This window comes from Chrysemys picta, chromosome 5 (genome assembly GCF_011386835.1).
Source record: "Chrysemys picta bellii isolate R12L10 chromosome 5, ASM1138683v2, whole genome shotgun sequence".
NCBI lineage: Eukaryota > Metazoa > Chordata > Testudines > Emydidae > Chrysemys > Chrysemys picta.
The window spans coordinates 37,484,498-37,509,527 of record NC_088795.1 but is presented as its reverse complement, the minus strand read 5'-3'; the positions used below and the strand labels follow the sequence as shown (position 1 = coordinate 37,509,527).

Sequence of the window (25,030 nt, the reverse complement as noted above, 5' to 3'; positions counted from 1 at the left end):
TTCAGAATGGAGAGAGGTAAATAGCAGTGTCCCCACAGGGATCTGTAATGAGACCTATGCTGTTCATCATATTTATAAATTATCTGGAAAGGGGATAAACAGTGAGGCAGCGAAGTTTGCAGATGATAAAAATTACACAGGTCTGAAGCAGACTGCAAAGAATTACAAAGGGATCTAAAAACTGGGTGTCTTGGCAACACAGTGGAAGATAAAACCATTAGAAAAGGGATAAATAATAGGACAGAAAATCACATAGTGCCACTATATAAATCCATGCTAAGCCCACACCTTGAATACTGCATGCAGTTCTGGCCACCCCATCTCAAAAAAGATAGAATTGGAAAAAATACAGAGAAGGGCAATGAAAATTATTAAGGGTACGGAACAGCTTCCATATGAGGAGAGATTATAAAGAGTAGGACTGGTCATCTTAGAAAAGAGATGACTAAGGGGGGGGATAAGATAGAGATCTATAAAATCATGAATGATGTAGAAAAAGTATTTAGGGAAGTGTTATTTACCCCTTTACATGACACCCAATGAAATTAATAGGCAGCAGGTTTAAAATAAACATGAAGAAGTACTTCTTCACACAATGCACAAGTCAACCTGTGGAAATTGTTGCCAAGGGATGTTGTGAAGGCCAAAAGTATAATTGGGTTAAAAAAAGAATTGGATAAGTTCATGGAGGGTAGTTTCATCAATGGCAAGTTAGTTGGGGATGCAAAGCAATATTCTGGATGCTCCTACATCTCTCATTGCCAGGAGCTGGGACTGGATGATAGGGAATGGATCGCTCAACATTTGCTCTGTTTTGTTCATTCCCCTTGAGGCATCTGTTACTGACCACTCGGATGACAGGATAGTGGTCTAGATGCACCATTGGTCTGACCCAGTATGGCCATTCTCATGTTCTCTGAACCCCTTTTAAAAGATATATTTTGCAGGGATTCATGTGAAATTCTAATGTGTTCATGTAAAGATTGGACCAGATTCTCAGCTGATTTAAATCAGTTAGCTTCTCCGCATTGATCTGCATTGAGTAAAGGTGGCACAGTCCAGCACTTGGTATAATTTACAATCCTCTTTGCCATTGTCATCTTTATTATCACAGTCATCAATAGTGCCCACTGTAATTAATGTAGAGCTCCCACTTCAAGGCTTTTCATCCTTTTTTCTTTTGTTTCTTCTGTTTTGTTTTGTTGTGGAAGCATGACAGAAATACATTATCCCCATATGTTTCATTGGGAAATGTTGTGTTAGCAAAAATGGCCAAAGTTAGAATCTTCAGATTTTGCTTTTTTGTCAGTCTTTATTGAGACTTAAAAGGAATCAAGATTTGAAGAAAATTAGTTCAATATTTTTAAAGTTATGAATGTTTAAAATTCAGCAGTTCCATACATGCATATTAGAATTATTAGAAAGGTCTACACTTCTTAGGGCTTGTCTACACAGGGACACTCGAGAATTAATCCAAATTAACTTTTCGAGTGGATTAGTTAAATTGCATTAAACTCCTGTGTGGATTTTTATTTTATTCAGAATTAAAGTAGCTTTAATTCAGTTCAGCTTCATTCCCTTCCAACAAGAATTAACAATAAATCGAATTAACGTCACTTTAATTCTGAATAAGAGTATCCACCTGGGAGTTTAATGCAGTTTAACAAAACCACTTTAATTTCACACCTTTCATTAATTTGGATTAATTTTCCTGAGTGTCCCTGTTTAGACCAGCCCTTACTTTCCTTGCTTAGAATTCTCATTGAAATTAAGATCTTCCTTAAAGGCCAAGAAGGCTCTTATTGAGGAAAACTGGTTCAGAAGGCATCTGAATTAGTGCAGTTCAGGAGCACATAAGCATCAGGGAACATCTGGCCACTGCAGCAGAGTCCTGTATTACACAGGACTGTATTCCTACTGTGAGTAACGTTCCACTAGCTGAATAGATAGGGCCAGTCCAAGAAACTTTCAAGATCCAGATACAGAGAAGCTCTGTAAACTCCAAAGTAGCTTTGGGTTTTCTTTCTTTCCCCTTTCTTCCTTAAAAAACAAAACCAGGGAAATTACTGCAGGCAAACTAGCTTTACTACAACACTGAAACTGCGAAATCAGTCATTGAAAAGTCTAGAAATTTGACAAGTTTGGGTCACACTGATTTTGATGATGCTATGCTGATGCAGATCTGGTGCCTTGCATTCAGAAGCTGAACTTTTACAGTGTAATATCTACTCCACTTTGTGGCAGGAGGTAAGCATAGTATAAAACATGGCTAAATGGAATTGGACCTTTCCAGTCTGGAACAAAAAGGGGAAATTTTCTCATTCCAAAGTTTGGGGAGTAGAAGTTTATAAGAAGTTTCCATCCAATTTTGTTGGAAGTTTCCATCTCATTTGATTAGATTAGGTAAAGATATAATTTGCAATATCAGAAAACAAGGAGAAGAGAACACTCAGATTTGAGCCTTTTTTTAGAAAAGAAGTCTGTGACATACTGCATTTCAGTGTAAAAGGCTGTAGGGGCCCACGAGCTAAAAGATCTATGGAGTCAGCACAACACACTTATAGTAAGTATCTTTCCAGTGCAGTTTCTGTATTTAAAGTTTCCATTATAAAGGAGTAAACAAAGCAGAGTAAAAGTCAGATAGCATTAAGTATCTGCATCCAGCTGGAAGAATTATTACAATGTTTTTACTGCAAACATCTGAGCAGCCTCCAGGCTAGTAAAGAAGTAATAATAGAAAATAACACAATGAATGTTGATCTAATTGCAGTTTACAATAAATAAAAATAATTATTGTAACTATTTCCATATAGGCACATTTTTAGCTGCAGTTTTACACACAAATTCTGCTTAGTTAGTTCCTCTGTAAGAGCAGAAATACTGGTCTATTCTGCAAAATTTAAATATGTAAAAGCCAGACAGCTATGACCTAAAAATTGGATGGGGGGAATGGTACATTGTAAGAACTTAGAAAACAGCACAAATCGCACTATTACCTTTATGTAAATGCTATTTATAAAGATGAAAGTCAGAAACTGTAAAATTAGATTCTGCATCCCAGTCTGTCAGCATTTGTTTGTATGTAATTGGTTACTAATGCTGTAATTATGATAATGAATTCCAGACTTTTTAGCATAATACTCCTGTATATGGGATTATATTCAATAAATTTATTCATAAGATTTATCCGGTCTTGCAATGGAAAGTCATAAAATGTACAGAATTTATCTCAGAAAGATTGCAAGATAGTCACTGTGAGTAAAGTTGCTCATGAACTTGCCTTCCACAGAACCAAACCTGTCACTTATTGCCTTTGTGGTTTTGTTCTTAAGTGGCGCCTGTGGGCAATACAAATAATAAAAATTGCAGAGCACTTATGTTGAGAAACCTTTCCCATTGCTATTGGTGCCATTTTCCTTCCATAGTAATCCGTGTCTTAACTGCTTTGCTTTGTAACAACCTGAAGGCTCTTTGAAATTGAATATGTTCACTTAAAAGATAATACTGGCACACACCATATCGGTCTGTTGGGAAGACATGTAGAAAAGGAAAACCCTGTCCATCTTTGCAATGACAAAGAACACCTTGATATTTCTTTGAACTCTTTCTCCAACGGGAACATTGTTGTTTTACAACATACAGTTGTATGGTCCTGTGATTGTTGATTGTTTTACAGATATATTTAAAGACACAGACAGAAACAGATAGTAATAATCTGCCCACTAAATAGCTGCAGACCCATACACACATGATAAATGCATCCTAAACAGAAGAAAATAGAGGATGGAAGAGAATTTATGGTTGAGGTTAAGTCCTGCTACTGTTTGGCTTAGGATCTCTCAGATTAATGCTATTATTGTAATATGTTCTATATTAGCATAATGCATTAAGAACACCTAACCCTAACCCCCACAGCATCAAAGAGTTAATAGAAAATCAGCATTGAATAAGATACGACATAGGCATGAGAGTCCTGCACTTAGGACGGAAGAATCCCATGCACTGTTACAGACTAGGGACCGAATGGCTAGGAAGCAGTTCTGCAGAAAAGAACCTAGGGGTTACAGTGGATGAGAAGCTGGATATGAGTCAACAGTGTGCCCTTGTTGCCAAGAAGGCTAATGGCATTTTGGGCTGTATAAGTAGGGGCATTGCCAGCAGATCGAGGGACGTGATCGTTTCCCTCTATTCGACATTGGTGAGGCCTCATCTGGAGTACTGTGTCCAGTTTTGGGCCCCACACTACAAGAAAGATGTGGAAAAATTAGAAAGAGTCCAGCGGAGGGCAACAAAACTTATTAGGGGGCTGGCGCACATGACTTATGAGGAGAGGCTGAGGGAACTGGGATTGTTTAGTCTGCAGAAGAGAAGAATGAGGGGGGATTTGATAGCTGCTTTCAACTACCTGAAAGAGGGTTCCAAAGAGGATGGATCTAGACTGTTCTCAGTGATACCTGATGACAGAACAAGGAGCAATGGTCTCAAGTTGCAGTTGGGGAGGTTTAGGTTGGATATTAAGAAAAACTTTTTCACTAGGGGGGTGGTGAAGCACTGGAATGGGTTACCTAGGGAGGTGGTGGAATCTCCTTCCTTAGAGGTTTTTAAGGTCAGGCTTGACAAAGCCCTAGCTGGGATGATTTAGTTGGGAATTGGTCCTGCTTTGAGCAGGGGGTTGGACTAGATGACGTCCTGAGGTCCCTTCCAACCCTGATATTCTATGATTCTATGATGGGCCTAGTGGTTTCATCCAGTTCCTGGTATTTCATAAATTCTTATCCCCAGGGGAAAGACTTCTTTAGATTTAAAGCATTAACTTACATTTTATTTTTTAGTGTCAAACTGATATTAACTGATTTGGCTCTAATCATTTGTACTGCTAGTCACATTTACTTCATTTTCTAGTCATGTGGATGTCATATGTATTTTATAGGAATCCACTATAATCCAGAATTCATTATTGTACAATTTAAATAAAATGCTGCTAATTGTTCACAGTACAAGACAGTATATATGCACTCTGTAGATTTGTTTACCACCTGTAAAGTATGAGGACTTTTAACACATTTACATAAATATATATTCTACAACATAATTTTCTCTAAGCCAAATGTGACAGGGACATGGGGAAAGATTTCTGTGCGGACAAGAATGGTGCAGCAAATCTGGGTGTTATCAGATAAGTAAATATTTTGGGTAACTGACTATTTAGAGATGACAGACATATGGAGATGTTTATTTGAATAGTTTGGCAAGGTGAGAACTTGGCTGTTGAACAAGGTCAGGGCTTGTATGTTGAACTCTAATGCTGTATATATGACCAAGATAACAATAAGGCAAATAGAAATCTGTTGATGAAGTTTTCGTTCTTATTTTTCAATTGCCAGATCTACATCAGCTTGTATAAATATCCCCTGTTAGAGGCTATGGCACATTGTAAAAGACATCATAATGCTGCACAGTGCCTTCTTTAGTAGCTTTAATGTTGGTGGATTTATAGTTATTTATTATTTCTATAGTATATAGTAATTCCACACAGCTCTGCATAGACTAGGTTAAAAAAAAAAACAGATCTGTGCTCTCAAGAGTTTACAGTTTAACTCAGACAAATACTAAGGAAATATTCAGGCACAAGAAGGTGTAGAACACTGTCAGTTTTTCACAAGTCCTAGTGTATATAGAGTATATTGAAAAGATTGACTATTAACCTTTAAACATTTCTAAAGTAAAACATATGCCATTTTCTTGTTTCGACAAATGTCTTGGCATGATCTTATTATTCTTTGAGATTTATGCTTTTAAAACATTTCCAACAATGACTGTTTTGTGCGGGAACATTTGTTGTTACTATTTATTGCATGTGTGTTCTTGTTTGTGGATGTGTCCACATACATTTCTTTTCTCTCCACTCTGTCTAATATGTATTTCTCCTTTTTTGTCTTTTTCAGATACCAGATACACACAGGCCTTCAGCATTCTGTCATAAGGCCTACCCAGCCTAACTGTTTACCTCTGGATAATGTGACTCTACCTCAGAAGCTGAAGGAGGTTGGCTACTCAACACACATGGTTGGCAAATGGCACTTGGGGTTTTACCGTAAAGAATGCATGCCGACACAAAGAGGATTTGATTCTTTTTTTGGCTCACTCTTGGGCAGTGGGGATTATTACACTCACTACAAATGTGACAGCCCTGGGATATGTGGCTATGACCTATATGAGAATGACAATGCAGCTTGGGATCATGACAATGGCATATATTCAACACAGATGTACACACAAAAAGTACAACAAATCTTAGCCTCTCATAATCCCAGGACCCCAATATTTTTATATATTGCTTACCAAGCTGTTCACTCTCCACTACAGGCACCAGGCAAGTATTTTGAACATTACAGATCAATTAATAATATAAACAGGCGGAGATATGCTGCCATGCTGGCCTGTTTGGATGAAGCCATCAACAATGTGACCCTTGCTTTAAAGAGGTATGGTTACTATGACAACAGCATTCTCATCTACTCTTCAGATAATGGTGGGCAACCAATGGCAGGAGGAAGTAACTGGCCTCTCAGAGGAAGCAAAGGGTCATATTGGGAGGGGGGAATCCGTGCTGTTGGCTTTGTCCATAGCCCCCTTCTGAAAAACAAAGGGTCTGTGTGTAAGGAGCTTGTGCACATCACAGACTGGTTCCCCACTTTGATCACATTGGCAGAAGGGCAGATTGATGAGGACATCCAGTTGGATGGCTATGATATATGGGAGACCGTAAGTGAAGGCAGACGTTCCCCAAGGGTGGACATTTTACACAACATTGACCCCATTTACACCAAAGCCAAAAATGGCTCATGGGCAGCAGGCTTTGGGATCTGGAACACAGCAGTTCAGTCAGCAATCAGAGTAAACCACTGGAAACTACTGACAGGAAATCCTGGATACAGTGACTGGGTCCCTCCTCAATCTTTTAGCAATGCTGGCCCCAATCGCTGGCATAACGAACGAGTTTCTTGGATGGCTGGCAAAACAGTGTGGCTTTTTAACATAACTGCAGACCCCTATGAACGAGTGGACCTTTCTGGTAAGTATCCGGATATAGTGAAGCAGTTGTTGCGGAGACTTTCACAGTTCAATAAGACTGCAGTTCCTGTTCGATACCCAGCTAAAGACCCTAGAAGTAACCCTAAACTCAATGGAGGAGTCTGGGGCCCATGGTTTAAGGAGGATCAGAAGAAAAAGAAGCCAGGTAAAATTAAGGGAGAGAATAAACAAAAGAAGAACAAGAAAAAAACAAGTCAGAAAAAGGGACAGTCCTTACATTGCCGTTTGCACCTTGCTGGTAGATAGGATCAACTACTGTCATTGCATAAACCTAACTCTCAGGAGCTCCTGACATTCCACCAGAGTAGAAATACCAGCTCTGCACTATGATTGAATGAAAAATCTCCCCTTCTGGTTTGTTTAGCACAAGTTATCCTGACGCCCTACCTGAAGAATATAGAAATGCCCATGTGGCAAACGTTCTCTTCAGCACAAATGATGTTTTCCCATCATAGCTACATTCCATATAACAATGGAAATAACTCTCAGTTCCAGTATTTCTCTGTTTGAAGGATACTTGGTGGGGTGATTCCATGCCCAAAATAGACTATATATTTCAATAATGGTATGGAAAATGGTAGATATTTCCAAACAGATAAAGATGATCTATAGAGAGAAGTAAAACCCAAAATCTGATTCTCATTTTAGGTTATATTGGATTGTAGTCACCATGTTGTGATATTTTTTTTTAATTAAGCACAGCAAAAGTTTAAGCCCCCTAATAGTCTATATACTTTTTTAAAAAGCTGCTTTTAATTAAATTGTCTTACATAAATGGGAGATTTTTTTGGTGCTAGGTTACACTGTTTTCCAATAAAAACAAAAGCACACACAAGAATCAGTTAGCGCATGTCTCATATTATTTACCATAGGGATAGGCAGAGATGTAGTCTTTGAGAACACCACCAAAATGAATGTAATGTTTATACACTTTAAGTTAACTCTGCTACAGTACATAAAAACATAATATATTTTACAACACAAGTCAATTACTTCACGTGTATTAAAGCTTTCACATTGGGTGATACAAGCCACCTTTTTGTTTGATTTGATTTGATTTGCTCTATCATTAGGGGTTTTATTTTACATATCCAAATCTGCATAGTACTGTAAAAACACAAATTACTGTAAATACTGATAAGATGCAAAAGAAGAAAGATTCAGGTACATCATTTCATTATGTATTTGTCTCCAATTAATTTGAATGTATCAAAGTGATTATTTGACTCAGTAGTCACTTGAAATATTGTTGTTCAGTTTCTGTATGGAAGCTAGACTGGCTTTATGTATTTTGGGGGGGGGAGTCTACTCTAAACCTTTTATTTATATATCTATTAAAATATTTTATTTTTATGGCATTCATAAAAGTATTCTGCCTCTCCTTTGCACTGAAGGCCATAATTCAGTTCTTGATTTTTTTAAATGATAAGTTTCAGAGTAACAGCCGTGTTAGTCTGTAAATGATAAGCTTTGTTTTGGGTTTTTTTTTTTTTTTAAATGCAGGTTTGATTTGACATTTCATTTCTGAGATACAGTTCTGACCTTCAAAGAGTTACTGACTTCAGGACACTATTAAAACTGTCCTTATCTCCAAGGATGCTAATGAAGAATTCTCCAGTACCCAGATGGATGGTTACACTGGCTTTTTTAATCTTGCTGTATTACAGTAGATAATGTAATTCAGAGTTCCCATGAATAAAACAACGAGAAATCCTTGTGGCACCTTAGAGACTAACAAATTTATTTGGGCATAAGCTTTCATGGGCTATAACCCATTTCATCAGATGTATGGAGTGAAAAATACAGTAGAAAGGTATAAATATACAGCACATGAAAAGATGGGAGTTGCCTTACCAAGTGGGGGGCCAGTGCTAACAAGGCTAATTCAATCAGGGTGGATGTGGCCCATTGCAAATCTGTGTCTTAACATAACCTATAGCAAATGAAATTAATGCAAGCTGATCAACTTACTAGATAGCCATACCCTAACTTGTGGTAAAAATTTAAATGAGAATACCATTTCAACCATTAGAAACAGAGGGCCTGACATCTGTGTAAAGCCATTGCAGTCGATGAGTTACACCAGTTTAAAATCAGTGTAAACTGAAATCAGATGCAGGTCCAGCATACTGATAAAAGCATCAGAGGGGTAGCCGTGTTAGTCTGGATCTGTAAAATGCAACAAAGAGTCCTGTGGCATCATGCGTCTGATGAAGTGGGTGTTCACCCACAAAAGCTTATGCTCCAATACTTCTTTAAGTCTATAAGGTGCCTCAGGACTCTCTGTTGATAAAAGTACAATTTCAAAAAATAGATTGTATCTCTGCAGATAATATAACTGCTAATAACGTCTAACAAAAATCACTACAGTGCAAATTTATATAATTTCATCAAAATCAAACCATCGTCAACACAGCATCAGAAGCAAGTGTAGTTTCTTTTCTGTCTTCAGGGATAGACCTGAAATATTTTTAAGGCAACCCTGAGAAGTTTTCATAACATATGTCAAATATGTAAACTTGAATGGGGTTTGGACATTTTAAAAAATAAAAGGAGTAAAATATTGGCCTAGAATTACGTTTACTGTGAGAATCTGGATTTGGGTAATCAAAATTATAAGGTCAATCAGGAAAGAAGAAGATGATTTTAAAACACTGTAGTGCCAGGGAGATTTCTTAACGCACACAAATCACTCTTTGGTTTCATGTGAAATACCCCTGCGTTGTGACCTGAGCCCAGCATTAAAAAAACAGGTTTCTCAGTTGTCCTGTAGAAAGGACCAAAAATATGCAGGGCCGCCCAGAGGATTCAGGGGGCCTGGGGCAAAGCGGGGGAGCTGCGGCGCTTGTACTCACCCGGCGGCAGTCCGGGTCTTCGGCGGTGGGGGGCCGTTAAGTCGCTCCACGTCTTCGGTAGCACTGAAAGACCTGCCGCCGAAATGCTGCTGAAGACCCGGAGCAACTGAAGGGCCCCCCGCCACCGAAATGCCGCCGAAGACCCAGACCGCCACTGGGCCAGGGCTCGCGGGGCCCCTGCAGAGCCCGGGGCCTGGGGCAAATTGCCCCACTTGCCCCCCCCCCGGGCGGCCCTGTCTATAGGGACAATTTGTATATTTGGCAGGACTGAGATGAGCTTATCTCTTAATGGCTAAAGCACATAAAGAACAGGAGTACTTGTGGCACCTTAGAGACTAACAAATTTATTAGAGCATAAGCTTTCGTGGACTACAGCCCACTTCTTCGGATGCATATAGAATGGAACATATATTGAGGAGATATATATACACACATACAGAGAGCATGAACAGGTGGGAGTTGTCTTACCAACTCTGAGAGGCCAATTAAGTAAGAGAAAAAAAAACTTTTGAAGTGATAATCAAGCTAGCCCAGTACAGACAGGTTGATAAGAAGTGTGAGAATACTTACAAGGGGAGATAGATTCAATGTTTGTAATGGCTCAGCCATTCCCAGTCCTTATTCAATCCTTTGTTGATTGTGTCTAGTTTGCATATCAATTCCAGCTCAGCAGTCTCTCGTTGGAGTCTGTTTTTGAAGTTTTTCTGTTGTAATATAGCCACCCGCAGGTCTGTCACTGAATGACCAGACAGGTTAAAGTGTTCTCCCACTGGTTTTTGAGTATTATGATTCCTGATGTCAGATTTGTGTCCATTAATTCTTTTGCGTAGAGACTGTCCGGTTTGGCCAATGTACATGGCAGAGGGGCATTGCTGGCACATGATGGCATATATCACATTGGTAGATGTGCAGGTGAACGAGCCCCTGATGGTATGGCTGATGTGATTAGGTCCTATGATGATGTCACTTGAATAGATATGTGGACAGAGTTGGCATCGTGGTTTGTTTCAAGGATAGGTTCCTGGGTTAGTGGTTTTGTTCAGTGATGTGTGGTTGCTGGTGAGTATTTGCTTTAGGTTGGGGGGTTGTCTGTAAGCGAGGACAGGTCTGTCTCCCAAGATCTGTGAGAGTAAAGGATCATCTTTCAGGATAGGTTGTAGATCTCTGATGATGCGCTGGAGAGGTTTTAGTTGGGGGCTGAAGGTGACAGCTAGTGGTGTTCTGTTATTTTCTTTGTTGGGCCTGTCTTGTAGGAGGTGACTTCTGGGTACTCGTCTGGCTCTGTCAATCTGTTTTTTCACTTCAGCAGCACTGCTATGGGTACCCGCATGGCCCCACAATATGCCAACATTTATATGGCTGACTTAGAACGCTTCCTTAGCTACCCGCATGGCCCCACAATATGCCAACATTTTTATGGCTGACTTAGAACAACGCTTCCTTAGCTCTCGTCCCCTAACGCCCCTACTCTACTTGCGCTATTTTGATGACATCTTCATCATCTGGACCCATGGAAAAGAAACCCTTGAGGAATTTCACCATGATTTCAATAATTTCCATCCCACCATCAACCTCAGCCTAGATCAATCCACACAAGCGGTCCATTTCCTGGACACTACTGTGCTAATAAGCGATGGTCACATAAATACCACCTTATATCAGAAACCTACTGACCGCTACACTTACCTACATGCCTCCAGCTTCCATCCAGGACACACCACATGATCCATTGTCTACAGCCAAGCTCTAAGATATAACCGCATTTGCTCCAATCCCTCAGATAGAGACAAGCACCTACAAGATCTCGATCAAGCATTCTTAAAACTACAATACCCACCTGCTGAAGTAAAAAAACAGATTGACAGAGCCAGACGAGTATGTGTGTATATATATCTCCTCAATATATGTTCCATTCTATATGCATCCGAAGAAGTGGGCTGTAGTCCACGAAAGCTTATGCTCTAATAAATTTGTTAGTCTCTAAGGTGCCACAAGTACTCCTGTTCTTTTTGCGGATACAGACTAACACGGCTGCTACTCTGAAACCTAAAGCACATAAGTTATTCTCTCAATTGCTTAGAACACAGCTCTTCAATAATAGTGCAGCGGCTAATTCATTTTATCACACCAATTTCTAGCAGACAGAAAGGACAGCTTCTCCATCAATTTCCTTGGCTAATATAAATAAAGTCCATGGTAGTAAAATGCCATCATCGTACAATCAGTGACGTCCCCTTTGAAAATAAGTTTTGTGGTTGTCTTGACATTTACTGGTCAGAAGAAACCAGAGACCATTATTATATGACAATGTTTTATTCCATTATTTCATTTTGTTCAGTTACAGAGCAAAGGAAGAACTCCTTGAATGTAATTAGCATAAAGTATAATGGTGGATCAGAAGTCTCTATATTCTTATATATATTCTACATATGCCACAGGAGAAAACATTTATAAAACCAGAGGTTGCTACCAGTGCATACTTTCTAAAGACTGCATTCGATTTTAGTTCTGCTGTCCTATTCAAGTCAAGAGGTTAGGTACAGTTAAACTAGTGGGCAAAGCTCAGCAGGGTTGAAAGTTGGGTTTAAAAAAGCCTTGACATTTTTGGAAGCATATCTGAATCTTTTATTGAACATTTCCAAACCTTTACAATCACCCAATCACTTCTAGCCTTTGCCCTATTTACTCACAGTCCAGCTTGGTTCTTCTCATTTCCCATAGCATACAGCGTATTCTTCCAACCTGCAATAGACCCCTTCAGCCACAGCTTCCTCTCCATGATCTTCAACCATATGTGTCTTCAATAGGACATTCTCTTTACTGAGCTGTTGTGTGATAGTGTATTCAACGCTCATTCACTCACTCACAAAGTCGAATGTGCCTAAGAATGTATTGCTCATACTCTCGGAAGTCATTAGAGTTGAACACAGCAGCCAGCTCAGCAGAGGTAACCAGAGTTGCTTAGACAACAATCCCATATTCCAAAGCAAAATTGGAAGGCCCATTGGATATTGTACAGGAATAAGGAGAAAAGGCATTACTTTTTTGAAGCTGAAAAATGTGTGCAAAGACAGGCCTGCATTTACATTTTCAAGAAAGAAAGTCTTGCACCCTCTGACCCTTCAGAGCAGTTTCATTACCCATTTTTGAAGTGTTTAAAGGAAGAATAGGGTTTTTGTTATATGGGCTGCTGTTCACCATATCCTATCATGGGCACATGGACAAGATGGGGCTGGCATCATCTATGTGGGTTGGTTCGAACGTCCTCACATGGCATCAACACTGTCTACAGGAGCCTTGGAAACACCATATTGAAGACAAATGCTTCTTTTCTTCCTCTTCCCATGTACTCTTGGTGACCGTGTTTTTGTGAGAGATGAAAGCTGCTTTCCTTCCTTAGCCCCAACCCCGCAGTTCAGTACTTCCTCACTGCAGCACCGTGCAGAAGGAAAAGCAGAACTGGCAGGTAAGAGAAAAGAGAGGAATCTAAGGGAGGGAAAAGAACTGGAGGGAAAACACCCCCTGGCTCCTGACACATCATCTTTAGATACTGTACATCACCCTCATTTTCATTTGAAAAGCTGGCAGATATGAAGACGCCTAATCCTGTCCTTTTCGGTATTTTGTTTCTCAACCTTCATCAATTCCTACCTAAAACCCCATTCAATGCTTTTAAAAATGCTAAATGGTTTTATTATCCACTATTGAGAGTTAGCTTTTTTGGATTTAGCGTGACGTGAAACTGGAGGCATAAGAGTTTCCTTGCTGCAAATAAAACAAAGATAAGTGGAAGTGCATGTTATGAATGGTAAATGATTCTTTAAAATGACAGTCTCTGTATGTGACTCATTCTGTGGGATGTGGGGAAAAGACTCAGGCTCTGAAGATGATTTGTCATCACTAATGGATGCATTAACAGCCAAAGCAATCCAACAGATCCTTGTAGCCTTTGAGACATGAGCATTTTTGAAAAGTGGACTATGCCAGTAAAGCAAGCAAATCTTCCCTTTCATATTGAGGTAATGGATTTTGAGATCAAGTTGGTAAAGAACACTCATGTTTCCATCTGTACAGAACTAAACTTCATGAGGAATCTGAGGTATTGTCTAGACATCACCAAGCATTGAAAATTAATTATTTTATGGTTTTGCTGCACGTTCCTAACTTCCCCCTTTTTCTCTCCCTCACACATTCCATATACAAACACCCTCAGGAACCCCATGTATATTTGGATAGTTGCCCTTTAACACCAAAATTTAAGAAAAGTCTGGCTGTTGTTCAATTTTAAAAAAGACCTAGAAACAACCACGTTACATTTTTGCAATAACATTTTCAAGCACGGAGATCTTGTTATGAGCGAGGGGTCCACACTTTGATTTAACATTTCTTTTATACTGAATTCTTGAAAATGCTCTCTGCACCTGCTTTGTAATTTTCATTGTTTGTTGCATTCACAGAACAATACAGGTGCCTTCTGGTTGTCGCAATAAAATCTTTAAATTCCTATGGATGTTAATCAGTCATTTTAAGCCTAGTGAATCGAGTGTTATTTACCTTATATTCCAAATGTATTGAGTTGAATATCAATGTTCGATCTACTCAGCACACAGATACGTGAGGGATTGATAGTGGGATATGAATCTTTTCATCTCTTGGTTACTGATTCAAATCTAAATGAGCTACACACCCTCCTCACAAGGAGTGTCTATTCGGGACAAAATTAATTCAATTCCCCGAGGCAAGACAGTATGGGACGCTTTCTTTTCCTATTCTGTGAATAAATAGAGGGCATCAGTCCTGACAGTTGGCATTACAGCACCTTTCACAAGCACTGAATTTTCAAATTACAAAAATATATAATAACCGCTGCCCCTCCTGCCCCGCCCCCCCCACACATGCATTCCACTTAAAAAAAAACAAACAAAAAAACCCCACCTCACTATATTACACATGGATGATAATCTTTCTCCTGGTATTTTCCCGCATTTTAGAATCTAAAATTGAGATAATTCGGCTCATTTTTATTTCTCTTTGATAAAACCTCTACTGATGTGTCCAAACATCACAGCTTGGTGAATGTATATTATATGGAAAATCAAACATTCACTTGGTTCTAGTACTCTATTGTTTATTTTCCTGGTTTCCTAGGAATGGCAGAAGACACAAATTACCATGAAGAGGATCGTAAGACTTATTTTTGCTCTGAGATAACTCAGTACCCAATTCAGCAGCCTGGCCCTATTCAGCAAAGTTCTTAAGCATATGCTTAACTTTACTTCAGTGGAATTAAGTACATTCTTAAGTGTTTTGCTGAATAGGGATGAAGTTAACTATATGCTTAAATGCTTTGATGAATTAAGATTTTTGATCTAAGGAGGAAGGCCATCAGAAAAAAGTAAAACCTCTTTTTCTACATCATGCTGCTTGTCACCTCTACTGAGACAGTTAATGATAACAGATCTAAACAGAGCCACCGCCACCACCACATAGGAACCAAATGAGTGCCTGAATGTGAATTAACATTACAGCATAGCTCTGTTCTTTAGTGCAGTGGTTCTCAACCAGCTGTTCCAGGCCCACTGGGGGGCCCTGAGCAGGTTTCAGGGGGTCCACCAAGCAGGGCTGGCATTAGACTTGCTGTGGCCCAGAGCAAAAAGCCAAAGCCCCTCTGCATGGGGCAAATGCCTGGGGTTCCAAGCCGCCACCCAGGGCTGAAGCCAAAGCCTGAGCAACTTTGTTTCACAGTAGCAACTGCCCTGCTTGCTACCTCCTAATGCCCTGCCTTTTATATGCAGAAAAATGTTGTGGCACAGGTGGGCCGTGGAGTTTTTATAGCATGTTGGGGGGGCCTCAGAAAGAAAAAGGTTGAGAACCCCAGCTTTAGTGTGTGTGTTTTCAAGCTACCTTGTTAATTCTATTTAAATTACAATCAGAAAGACAGTTTCTAAGTAACATAACTTATTAATTTACCTTTTTGTCTATTTCCATAATGGGAGGAGAATAAGGACCTGCGATGTCACTCCAACACTTTCTGAAAAACATATTTTTAAAATGTCTAATTAAAAAACCTAGGTGTTTCAGTAAAAGTCAAGTATTTAATCACATTCAATTACTGCAGAACTTGAAGGAACATATGTAATGTTTGATGCTGATCTCTAGATTTGATTAAAAGACCGTTTCTGTTAATCACTTGACAAGGCCTGTTGTGACAAAGCCTACAGATTAACCCTAATTGTGAGCTCAACTGTAAAAAGTGAGTGAAAGTTTATAAATGTCACAATAACCTATAACAATAGCTGTTAATGGGAAAAGGTACAAAAGGAGAAAGAAATCTGAATTAGTGTAAAACAAAAAGGCTTACTGATATAACTCAAGAATTATGTCAAGATCCTGCCGGGTAAACAAGAGAAGTGTGGGAATGAAAAACCAATGAACCAAAATCGGTGTATCAAACGTTGGCCTAATTGATGGATAAAATAATGAGAGGACAGGCTACTCTGCCCATCACTCCCTTTTAGATTCCTCAGAAAGAGACTTAGGGAGGTAAGAAAAATAGCAGCAGGACTACTGAAATGCTGGCTCACTGAAAGGTGAGAGAAGGGGAAGGCGCGAGCTCTTCCATGATGGCTGCAACCCCCACTGTTTCATGGTCCCCTATACCTTTTTCATCCTAATCTTGAGAGATGTCCCTGACCAGACCAGGTGAAGAAAGGGAGCCAAATGGTATTGCTACTTCCACTGGCTTTGACTAAATCCCAAATACCACCTGGGATGTCATACTTTGTCACTCACTTTTCCTTCCCCACCTTATTTCTTGTCTTTCCAGTCCTTCTCCTTTTTCCTTTTGTCTAATAAGAGTCTAGCTAAGCTGGACACATTTGTATATTTTGCAACACTGCTGTACATTTGTGATCAGAAAGAGGCAGCTAAAAACAATTCCCTAAACAGCCCATTACAAGTTTGCCAGGTCTTGGACTGGCTGATAAGACTGTGTGCTGTATCTGTGTTTGTTCCAGCAGCGAGGTCACAAGTGAGAGTCAACACCAGAGAAAGAAGCTGCTTTCTTCTATCTTTGCTGTTCTTCTCTTTCCCTTTTGTGTATTTGTCCTGTTTTGTCTTTGTCTTAACAACATCAGCTCCAGTCCATCTCAACTAACTTCTCTTTTCCCCAAAGGGCCAATTATTACCATTTTAATGCCAGCTAAGAGATTGTCCTGCCAGGGAGGTTTTCTTTCTTACCAGGGAAAGGTAACAAGGGATATTGTTAAAATGAAAGACTTAATACTTTATATTTCAAATGCTTTAACTATTTTTCCTTTTTTTTCTGTATCTTTTTAATAAAAGATTAAAAGGAATTTTACTGATGTTCTTGCCATGGTACTAAGCAGGTTGACATCTCTATATACCAGTGGTTCTCAAATTATTGTACTGGTGACCCCTTTTATATAGCAAGCCTCTGAGTGCGACCCCCTTTATAAATTAAAAACATCTGTTTATATATTTAACACCATTATAAATGTTGGAGGCAAAGCGGGGTTTGGGATGGAGGCTGACAGCTTGCGACCCCCCATGTAATAACATCGTGACCCCCTGAGGGGTCCCGACCCCCAGTTTGAGAACCCCTGCTATATACCAAACCAAAACCTTGGTTAAAACTGTTTAATGTTGGACAATTTCTGGATCATGTTAACATGTTTGACTCTTTGAGCCCATATATTCCATCTAAATTAATACATTTTTTACATCCTAAAGGGTTAATATATACTCAGAAATGGCATCTTGACAAACAAGCAATAGTTTTCAAAGTTGGTTTAAAAATCCTTAAATGTGTTGAACTGGTTTGGAATAAGCATGCAAAGTAAACATTTTTTTTTCAAAAATAAGAGAGAGTTAACAATTGTTTTATAGCAATTGATAATTTGTCTAAAAACTTTTTAACAAATGCTTTGATTTGTTTTCCATTTTCTTTTGTTAATTTTAATGTTTATAGCTTTTGTAAATGGTAATAACTTCAAAGTTTTAATGTAAAGAATTTAAAAAAAAAGCAAAAGTAGCAAAAATGAAATGTTTTAAATTGTTGAAGGTTAAGGTGCTAAAGCAAACTTTTATTGAAAGAACATCTTGGGTAATTCCCCATGTGAACAAAATGCCAGCTTAATTCAGGGCTGCTACTGAAGTGACTCTGAATTGAATTTCAAACCACCTGAACCAAGAGCTGTTGCAATACCAAACATTTTGTGATTAATTTTTTTGTATCTTTTAATAAAAGGTTAAAAAGTGTGTTTGCCATGGTATTACACAGGCTGAGGTCTCTGTATACCAAACTCAAATCTTGTTTAAAATGGTTTAATATTGGAAAGTTAGGATCTTCTTAACACTTTTGATTTTTGGGTCAATTTAAACCATCTGAAATAATACAACAAGCCATATGATTCCTTTTTTTTTTTTTAAAATTAAGATTTGCTTCTGCAGGGGAAAACTGGCTAATACTTAACTGCACTCAGAAGAAATTCAGTCTTTAAATGTATGAATATTTTTCCAGTGCAAGTGTGTAAAGGGTCATTTTAAAAGAATATAAATAGAAGCACAGTTCAGTGCATTCACTGAGGATTGCCAGAGTCTTCTGTAGAGTAATTTATCCTATTATCTAATTGCAAAAAAGAAGTCATCCTCTATGTGTTTAATTTGAAGACCACTTGAGGACTTTAAACCTATTCTTATAAACTGATGAAGGGCCAGAAGAAGAGCTTTTATTTACTAAAGGTCTTCTCTAACATTAAGTGAGCTATTAGGTATATACTGGGGGACCTCTTTAAAAATGTTCAATTTTATGGATAGACAGAAATGAGCCAACTTTGAACTGACACTTCATTCTCAGGAGGGTTTTTGCACTTAATTTTCAGGAGAGTGAGGTACCAGCGATGAACGAATGATCCAGGTGGCCACAAAGCCAACATCTACCTGTTCTTACTAATGTGTGTCTACTTATGGATAGTTGTTGAAGTTGTGTGTGACAGCTGCCCTTCGTTCAAGATAAAGGTAAGAAGCAGTTAAACTCCTTTTTGGAGTAAAATTAGCTGAGATAATAGGAGCCAATTTAGCTATGTTGGTGGAGGTTTTTCACTGGGTATTGTTAGAAAGGAGAACATGCAGTGTTGACTCCATTCCCACCATCCTTTTCTGAGAAGGTGGGGGGCTTTCTACCACTTCATAAGCCTGCGTGTCAGGTGACTGGTCAGGAAGTGGTTTAACTATAAAGTTTGTGTTTAGCCACTGAGAATGCCCGACTTGCAATAGTTATTTCCAGTATAATGAGCAAGCAGAGACTGAGCTGAGTGCTTGTGCTGTTACTGGTTCTTTTTTTCCACCCACTCTGCCTCCTAAGTACTTCCTAAACATAGAGGATGAAATCCTGGCCCTATTGAAGTCAATGGAAGTTTTGCTATTGACTGCAAAAGGGCCATGATTTCACCCATAACCTTTGCCTTCTCTTTTGCTCCTCTCTGTGCCACAGAATGGAAAAGAGCATGGAGCCTTCAGCCTGCTGAACTGTCCTAAATGTCCATCCTCTCCTGTATCACTCACTGTATTGCCGTAAAGAAATTCAAGAAAGTGCTTTACATAATCTTATCATAAATTCATGCCTAGCATCCATCAATAGGGTGCTGTTCTCATGTTCCTGTCAGTGTTTATAGTACTAGTATAGTGCTAAAGACAAGGAGGCTTATCAGGATGCAATTTCCGGTACCTTTCTTTGATTCCTTTTAAATTATAAGTGCTAGCTTCTCTCAGGTGCAGCCATATCTTCCCCATTTCCAAGGTTTTAAATATGTAGTAGAGAATCTGATCATCAGTAGATTATCTGATCTGCACATCATCATCATCTGCTCTTCACAAATGATAATCCGTGTTTGGGTAACAACAAATATGCCCAGATATTTGGGAATCAGTAGACAGAGAGTCAAGAGATGTGGAAGGTATGAGTAGTGTATGAAAAAAGGGATATTAGGGAGTTAGATAATCAATTCTATGCTACCTGATAGAGGTGACACTCTCTCTTTTACTACAATGATCTGTTCATGTGACCTGAATTTGTGTGCACAAATCAGATGATCATGCATCTAACTAGAGTGCCTGATATTTGGTTAGGGTGTCAGGCTGTGAATTGGGACAGTTGGGTTCAAGTCTGTGCTCTGCCACAAATTTCCTGAGAGACCTTGGGCAAGTCACTTATCCTCTGTGCTGCAGCTTCCATTTGGAAAAAATTGGGATAACAGTAATTACCTCTATGTGATAGGGTTTTTGTGAAGATAAATATGGTATCATGAGGTAACTGGGGACCACAGAAGTGCCAATGAGAGATATAGAATTAAATACATTACATATATGTGTGCAAATGCATTGTGTGTGCATGCATATCAAAGTCCTTTGAAAACATGGCCTTTGACATTTCTCTGGCAACATCATGATACCATGTTTAAGACTGGTTTTGGGAGGTGGGAGATGACTTGCCTTCCTGTTTTACTTGGCTTCCTGCTTACCCATAGAAAAGCTGTGACATCAAATGCAAGTACATTTTTAAGAATCCATTGGTTTTGATGGAACAAAGCTGACTCTTGTATTGCAACAGCTTGGGCGGAGCTTTCAGATACAGGAGAACATGACTGAACACCTGGTGCAAGTGCAGGTCTCTGCTAATATGTGCAAGTGGCCCAGAATAAATTTACTTTTCTTCATAAGAAAATACACACAGGGCAACAACACGCTGGGGAGAATTTAACAATAGGAAAACTATGCAACATTTCTAATACATTTTGAAAACTCAGCTTGCTACGGTTAGGTTGTAACTAACCAGAAAGCACCTTGTCTGGCTGTAAGCAGTTTAGTGGGGGTATTTGTCATCATCAAGCTCACACTTCGTATGAGAGTGGACAGCAAAGTAAAAGCCTGATCCTGTGAGATGAAGGAGTCTTGAGTTGATGTGCTGAGTGCCCTGTGCTCTTATTGGCGAGTGTTCAGTCCCTCATTAAACAAGGACCTTTTCCATCTTGCAGCATGTTGTTAAATGCACTGCATTATAACCATTCAGAAATGCCAGAGCTCAAAAAAAGTTGTATAATCTCTGAAACAAGACACTTCTTTTCCTAAATATTGTTGTTGGGTCTCTTTTGAAATGTGTACAAGGTCAATCTCAGAGAGAGAGAGAGAGAGCTCCTTTCCTCATCGATTCATAGAATGTTAGACCAGAAAGAACCATTAGATCATCTAGTCTGACCTTCTGTTTATCACAGGCCATCGTATTTTACCCAGTTTCCTCTGTATCGAGCCCAACAGCTTGTGTTTGAGTAAAGCATATCTTCCAGAAAGGCATCCTGTCTTGACATAAAGACATCAAGAGATAGAGAATCCACCACTTCCCTTGATAGTTTAGAACTACTGGCAGCACTGAGCTCAGAGCATCCCCTGCTGCTTGAGTCTTGCAACGGCATTGGTATCACTGATGTTAGCTGTGCAAGAGACCTGCCACTCCCCCTTCTAAAGGCAAGGAGCCAATACAATGGGGAACATGGGAGGCCTGGTCTACTTAGTTTGGTGTGTCCTTTTGCTGTTGCTATGTCAGACAATTTCTTACCATAGGATCAGGTTTGTGTACATCGATACAATTTGTTTTTATGCAAAAGAATATCAAAATCTTATTTGAAACAGTCCAGTTTCAATGTACTGCAATGTATACTTTTGGCCAAATACCAAGGACTTTGGGTCAGGAATGAAAACAAAGGGTATGTCTACATTGCAATTAGATGCCCATGCCAGCTGACTTGGCCTCGTGGGGCTTGGGTTAAGAGGCTGTTTAACTGTGGAGTAGACATTTGGGCTTGGGCTGGAGCCTGAGCTCTGGGACCCTCCCAACTTGCCCCTTAGCCCAGGAGGCCAAGTCTGGTAGTATGGGCTACCCGCAGGTGTCTAATTGTAGTGTAGACATACCCTAAGAGGCTGATCCTGCCACTCTAATTCAGGGTGGCAGAATCAAGCCCTTTGTTATTATTCCTTACCTAAGGAATCCAAGGATCTCATCCAACATATATTGATTCCAGCAGTGAGATGTGCCAGAGCAGATTTAAACAAAGCCCTTATAGTAGTTTACATAATTGGAGTGTTTTAGTGGTTATCTTTTCCCAGGAGGGTTTGTTCAACATTGTGAGATGAGACACCAACATCATAAAATAATAACAAAGAACTACTGGAAATAGAATAGCTAATTTTTTAGACAAATGAGGTGTCCACACTTTCTATGCTGGTTCTGAGTATGAAATAGTGCTTTATAATTAATTAGGGATGAAATTCATCCCACACTAAACACCCCCCCCCACACACACACACTCAGAAACTACTGTGATGAACATCACATACATGCCTAGATATCTTATTATTTATAAGCTTTTCTAGGGTGCTCTGTGCTGGCCCCCTTACAAACATTTACTGAATCTATCCTCACAACTCTGTGAGACAGGAAAGCATTCTTATCTCAGTTTTACAGATGGGCAGATGTGGCAGGGCAGACTCGGTCTCACCTACTTTCTAGCCCGCAAATGTCTCAGAGACCTTCTTTGGGTAAAATACCTTGTGCAGTTTATTTACAGGACTCTTTTCCACCACCTTCACATACTATTTAGCCTTATACCAACAGTAAGATGAAGGCCTCAGCTCCTGAGGCAAGGAAAGGAAAGATCTCTTGTGGCTCTGACTCTACAAGACTGACATCCCTCCCCCCCCTTCCTTCCTATGCTTTTTGTGCCTTCTGGTAATGAGTTAATTTGCCTTTGAACTCTCTCCAGCCCATCCCAATCAAACTATTGGGTGCCGTTCCCATAGTCAGGTGTGCTCTGGGCAACTAATTGGAGTTGCAGTGGTCAGAGTGTTGCTTGTGCCCCGCACTCTGTCATAGCAACTAAGACACAGATTTGTCCAAAGCCACCTGGAATGTTAGTGGCAGAGATAGGCAAAGAATGCAGGTGTCCTGAGTCCTAGCCCCATGCCTTAACCTCAAGATCATCCTTCCTCAAACACTTAATGCCCACTTTTAGGGTGCAAGGAGTGCAGAGGGATTTGCAGGGGCTTCTACACTTGAGTAAATTTCACACTAAAAATCTGTGGCACCAAAAATTTAGTTAATAATATTTTTTTGTTTGAGAATAAAATACTTGTCACTTGTATAGCATAAGCTATCTTCTACTTTAAAAAATCTTTGCAGACATGAATGAGTTCAGTCTCTCAACATCCTCTGAGATAAAAAAATAATTATTCCCATTTTCCAGGTGGGGAGACTGAGGTACAGAATTGCCTATGGTCACACAAGAAGACTGGAAGAACTGTGAATAGAATGCCAGAGTCCAGACTCCCATTCAGAAGACCCTCCTCCTCTTGCAAAAGAGACAGCTACATAAATAAATAAGAAGAGATGTATGTATAACAGAAAAAAGCGGGGGCGTCATTTTCAAAATTAATTTAGTGCTGGTGAAAGTGGGACTTACTACTTTTTTTGTGATTTGGGAAGAAAGACTATGAAATATGCTCCAGAGAATCATAGAAATGTAGGGCCAGAAGGGATCTTGAGAGGTCATCTAGTCCAGCTCCTTGAGCTGAGGCAGAACCAAGTATACCTAGACCATCTCTGACTAGTGTTTGTCTAACCTTTCTTAAAAACCTCCAATGATGGATATTCCACAACCTCCCTTGGAAGCATACTCAAATGGTTAACTATCCTTATAGTTAAAAATCTCCCTTGCTGCAGATTAAGCCTGAATTCAATTAATCACCTTGGGTCTGGCCTACGCCAAAGGTTTTTGTACCAGTATAACTGTCAGTTAGCAGTGTGATCTTATACTGGTATAGTTATACCAATACAATCACAAGTGTCAACATAGTTGTATGGGTATGAAGTTGCCTGATAACTGTCTAGCTTAGGCCAGGTCTACAAACAGACTTTTGCTGGTATAGCTATGGTCAGGGGTGTTAAGAGCTGTGATCCCTGACTGACAGAGAGGTGCTCACAGAAGTCCTTAGTGTAGACGCAGTCATGTTGGCAAAACTTTGCTTTTAAGAATATAACGTGTTCAGTCCGGCAGTCCCTCTGCAGTGAGTGGCCTTGCAGCCCAATGCATGGGATCACAGTACCACTCGATTTGGGGGCCCACTCAAATGGGGCCCAGGGCAAACTGGCCCTTTGCATCCCCTCCCATTGGGGAGGTTGTGGGTGCTTATGCCCATTAAATCTGCAGTGCATGGAACCTGTTCTTGTGGGTTATGCCACAGACAATAGTGCATGTGAGACCAGAATGCTGCAGTACTCAGTTTCTGGCACTGATCCAGAATGGCTTCTAACACATCCCCTGTTTTTCAGCTGCTGACTAAAAGGTAGATTTTAGAAAGGTCAGAAGTTGAGCAAAAGTCCTTGGAGAAGCTAAAGATGGAAATACTTCTCAAATGAGACATTTCACACATGCTGAGCTGAGACTGCTCTAGGCAGGTTTCTCTGAAGAACAGCAACCTCTCCTGCTTGGGAGGCGGGGGGAGGGCGAACTGCTTAGCATTTTTTAACTTTGAGTTTTAGAGGCCAAACATTATACCATTGCTTGATGTTGAATGACAAGAACACAATGTAAATAAAAACCCAAGGGGCTGACTTTCCCAGTATAGGAGAGCACAGTACTTTTAAGATCATGAATATGAAAGCCATGCTCCTAATTGCCTTCCTGAGTAGTTACTGAGCTACAAACACAAATCTGAAGAGCTGTTTAAAAGAAACCCAGCTCTACTCTTACGCATTTTTTCAGAGAGGTTAAGCTGAGATTGCCAGCAATTGGCAAAGCAGTAATGGTTTACAAATGCTAAGGGCACCCTCACTGTGAGAGTGAGCAGAATGCTGGGCAAAAGGAAGGATGTATGGGATAGGGAATAATTGGTTGGGGGGGGGGGGAGAATTCCTTTCCCTTCCTCGAAAATTGCTGATTTCTAGAACTCGATAGAACCTCTCTGAAGGTTCTGATACGTTCTGCTTATCTTTTTTCTCACTCTGCTTT

General features: G+C 39.7%; 1 protein-coding gene across 5 annotated transcripts in view; it reads left to right on the top strand.

Moving 5' to 3' along the window:
- ARSJ (arylsulfatase family member J) overlaps positions 1-25,030 on the top strand; it is a 118,550-nt gene that overhangs the window by 45,865 nt on the left and 47,655 nt on the right. For 3 of the 5 annotated variants that reach the window (XR_508933.4, XR_006172649.2, XR_010601303.1), the window contains exons 2-3: positions 18,854-18,989; positions 23,267-23,411. Coding sequence is in view for 1 of the 5 variants with exons in the window: in XM_005290320.4 (XP_005290377.1) it covers positions 5,946-7,341 (1,396 nt within the window). In the remaining 4 variants the exon portion in view is untranslated. Of the gene's footprint in view, positions 1-5,945; positions 8,454-18,853; positions 18,990-21,386; positions 21,594-23,266; positions 23,412-25,030 lie in introns of those variants that run through there. The other 2 variants (XR_010601304.1, XM_005290320.4) reach the window with 2 other exon arrangements.